The 3,976-nt window shown below is 27.4% G+C and overlaps 1 protein-coding gene across 1 annotated transcript; it reads right to left on the reverse strand.

Moving 5' to 3' along the window:
* Positions 1-529: 529 nt before the first annotated feature.
* LOC125847546 (homeobox-leucine zipper protein ATHB-40-like) lies at positions 530-3,759 on the reverse strand. The gene is made up of 3 exons (XM_049527157.1): positions 3,549-3,759; positions 2,877-3,196; positions 530-884 (listed from the first exon to the last, which is right to left on the reverse strand). Exons 1-3 carry the CDS (start codon positions 3,622-3,624, stop codon positions 654-656), a joined length of 627 nt encoding a protein of 208 aa, XP_049383114.1. The 5' UTR covers positions 3,625-3,759; the 3' UTR covers positions 530-653.
* Positions 3,760-3,976: the final 217 nt, after the last annotated feature.

The raw sequence follows: 3,976 nt of genomic DNA on the forward strand, positions 1-3,976 counted from the left end.
TCTTAATAACTTCGAAATGATATCCTTAACGAATCTCAATCATTAATTTGTCAAAAATTTAAACAAATCACAAAATTCAATGAATTTTTAATCTTTTAAAAATCCCCAATAGAATTTTTATTTGTTCACTGGAACATAAGAATTATTTGTGAGTACAGGTCACAGTTTGATAAGAATTCACATACTTGACCTTTCACAAAAAAGTGGTGATTTGCATGAACTCTTGATGAGGGTAATAGTTGTTAAACTGACTATCAATTTTAAATATGGATTAAAGTAAATAAATATTTTTTTCTCAAATATCATACCGTGTAAAAATTCCCTTTTATAAGTCGCAAGGGAGTCGTTCGTATCCATTCATCGACATCCTTAATTATATACTATATATATATATATATATATTGTATGATATACATAAAATATACATGGTCAAAATGAGAATTCGTGTAATAGACTCTAACTAGTAAGACGACGAAGTTAAATATGATTACAACGTACATAGACACTAAATATTACTCAAAAGCAAAGTTATATATATTTCATATCTTGCTAGTCATTTTACTAACAATATAATAATACAAACTAATAATACAAAGGAGAAAAGATCATTAATGTATACACACATAAAATATTACTACTAGCTAGTGATTAGGTCACATATGATATGGCATATTGTACAGGTTATTAACCCATTCCAATCCTTCATGACTAGGCCCATAAAAACTATTATCAAACCCAAACTCCCCTAGAAAAGGAGGATCCATGGCTGCTTCCATTGAGAGTGATGAAGTTGTTGGGCTATTGATCGAAACGCCGTCGCGCTCCGTCAATAGCCGTTGTATCTCCTTCTCCGCTTCACACATCTGTTCCTTTAGCTTCAATACCTATACCGAAAGATCGCCTCGTTTAGAATTTAACATATATACAGTGACAATCTACCATAAGGAATTGAAAATGTAAAGATTCTAATGCAGTTTGATCTAACTGGACAAATAATTTAAAAAAATAACGAATTTTTGAATAGTATAATGTTAAAGTAAGGATGAATATTTAGTTAAAATATTTGCATCCGCTAACTAAAACTTTTTTAAAATTACTTCTCATGACAATAAGTACGTTATTCGATTAGATTGGATTTCAAACTGTGACACCTCCACGTGTTCAGAAAGAGCATATTGGCATGTCCAAGAGGGCCTGTACTTGGCTAATCTTAAAGAATAGTGTACGGATGAATAGATATCGAATTGAATCAAAAAAATGTTTTTATTTTTGAACCTTAGACGATCTCCATTTCATCGATATTTTACTCTCTATTTTTTATATTTGGAGAGTAAAATAGAGAATGAGTTCTCCAAACACTCTCTATTCTTTAATTATAGAGAAGTGAATAGTAGTTTTCTAAATTTGGAGAATTACTATTCACCTCTCTATTTTACTTTTTGATTATTTTAATATTATTAATATTATATTACTAATTAAGTCTTTATCATTTGTTATATATATAATATTAACAAGTTACTACTTCCACCCAAATTAATATTTATTTTTTAAAAAAATAAAAATTGTCACTTTAAATATACAATTTAAAGTTATTTTAATATTATTTATATTATATAAGATTATTAATTAAGTCCCTAATATTTGTAATTATTTTCTAAGTAATATAACATCTAAAACATATTATTGATAAGTATACTACTTCCATCCCGAATTAACAATTTTTCTAATTTAATGTTTAATTTTATTTCTGTCATTTTAAATATGTAATTTAAATTATAATTATTTTTCATTATGAAGTAAGCACAAAATTTACATGATAATTCAAACAATCTACTTTTATGTTATAGTGATAAATTATTAAACTACACTTTTTAATGAGCATGAAAATATTTGATGTTATAGTTCAAAATGGAATAGGGGAAGTAAATTAGTACGAAATAATTGGATACAAGATGAAATTGTTAATTTAAACAATTTTTAGCTAAACACCTAAAAAATATACGGACAAAAATTGCTCATTTTGAACTCTGTATACATTAATAGAACATTTATGAGAGTAATGTAATAGTCTTGAAAGTTGAGTATTTATGAAAAATTTAAAATTGTACGATGATACAATATTTATGATGTTTTCACTTTTATTTGAATTGTTCGTTAATAGGTATTATATATAATATTTATTGCAATTTATGTTATTTAGAAATTTAGATTAAAATATAATTTTATATTAAATGAAAAAATTTTAAAAATAAAATTTGTATTACATAAAGATTATGGAGTGATTATTTGCAAAAAGAAGAATGATTTATATTATGAAATAAGAAAGTAAAAATGAAATATAAATAATAATATAATATTGAGGAGAGAGAGAAAAATTCTTTTTTAGAGAGTAAAATAGAGAATTGGATTGGAGTTGGTTGTCTGAAAAAATAGATAAATCTATATTTGGAGAGTAAAATAGAGAGGGGGGGTTGGAGATGCCCTTACAATTTATTTGCCGTTGTTTTATTTTTAACAATATTCAAGTAATATATTAAACTGTTTAAATTTTAATTTTAATGTAATGTTCTTTTTTAATCAAATTAATCTTTTATATTCTACTTTCATCGTTACTAATATAACATAAAGTCAAAATTAAATTAGCATTTTATATTTTGCATTAAATCAAATAATACCATATTTAAAATAGAATAGATGGAATATACTTTTAGGACCACATAAACGCTTCTTATTAATCTCGAAGTCTTATTTATCCAACTAATCTGTTGTACTTAGTTTTCCCCAACATGAATAATTATCTTTTAGGTGATATGATATATTCTTTTTGTCTATAATCATAAAACTCGAAATAGAAAGAGAGTGAAATATTCACGGACCTCATTTTCAAGACGACATTTGTCAACAATATTAGTCTCATGTTCATTCTTCAACTTAGAGTATTCTTCCTCTAACTTCTTGCTCTTCCATCGAGCCCTTCTGTTTTGGAACCACACAGTTACTTGCCTCGGGTCTAGTCCTAGCTCCGAGGCAAGTTTGTCTTTCCTCTCCGACTCCAATTTGTGTTCATGTCCAAAACTTTGTTCGAGCAAATTCACTTGTTCGTCACTTAGTTTCCTCTTCCTCATCATCATCATCATCGCCCCGTTTACATCATCTCCTTTGCTCTTCTTTCTTCTCCTCTTCGGTTTACCCTCTCCTGTAATTTATATACACGGATAGTATAAAAAATCTCTTCAACTTAACTTGTTGTATATAACTAATAATCTCACTTTTTAGCCATCGTTTCATCTATAGTTACCTTTTAGGTGATATTGTCAAGAGTACAAAAATTAAGTCATGACAATATTTTTATGACTTCTAAGTAATTTGTATTGACGATACTATCAGATCATCTAAATGATATATTCATATAACTATTCGTTACAAAATGGAATTAATAACTTGAAAAATAAGACGGATTATCTAGAAGGATGAGTTAAAGTAACATGAGTGTTACCTATATTGTGTATAAAGTTAAATTCTAAAGAGAAAGTAGTTATGGTACTAACCTTGTTGAGTTAACTGTTGAGTATAGATACCAGAATAGTACTGAGAAATGTGTAACATTTGATCATCATTATTCATGTTAGTTTTTTGCTTTCTGATGCAAAAATGAAAGTGGATAAATGTGAGAAAGAGTACAGCAGTGAGGACTTTTAGTTTTAGTTATTATAAAAGCTAGAGTGATGTAGAGAATAAGGTGTTTGTTGTCTAATTAAGACTTTGGGAGAGTATAGACCTCATGTGACATTATTTATAAAGGTAGCCCCTCTCAAATGAACCTCACTTCTTCTAACAAATATCCATATTGCCATCTCTTTAATGGTTCCAAGTGTATCCGAGGTGTCAGATGGACAGGTTGGATTCAATTTAAGCAAGTTAAAAAGAATTAAGTTAATAAAAAGACAAATTATTGATCCGTTCAAAAGTTACATAA

Source organism: Solanum stenotomum, chromosome 12, assembly GCF_019186545.1.
Source record: "Solanum stenotomum isolate F172 chromosome 12, ASM1918654v1, whole genome shotgun sequence".
Lineage (NCBI taxonomy): Eukaryota > Viridiplantae > Streptophyta > Magnoliopsida > Solanales > Solanaceae > Solanum > Solanum stenotomum.

What these genes read in the sequence shown, in the direction of transcription:
- LOC125847546 (XM_049527157.1), bottom strand. Translation starts at nt 3,624, where the DNA reads ATGAATAATGATGATCAAATGTTACACATTTCTCAGTACTATTCTGGT. An exon ending in TCAACAGTTAACTCAACAAG is followed by an intron (nt 3,197 to 3,548) that starts GTTAGTACCATA and finishes TATAAATTACAG; the next exon opens with GAGAGGGTAAACCGAAGAGG. An exon ending in AATGTCGTCTTGAAAATGAG is followed by an intron (nt 885 to 2,876) that starts GTCCGTGAATAT and finishes CTTTCGGTATAG; the next exon opens with GTATTGAAGCTAAAGGAACA.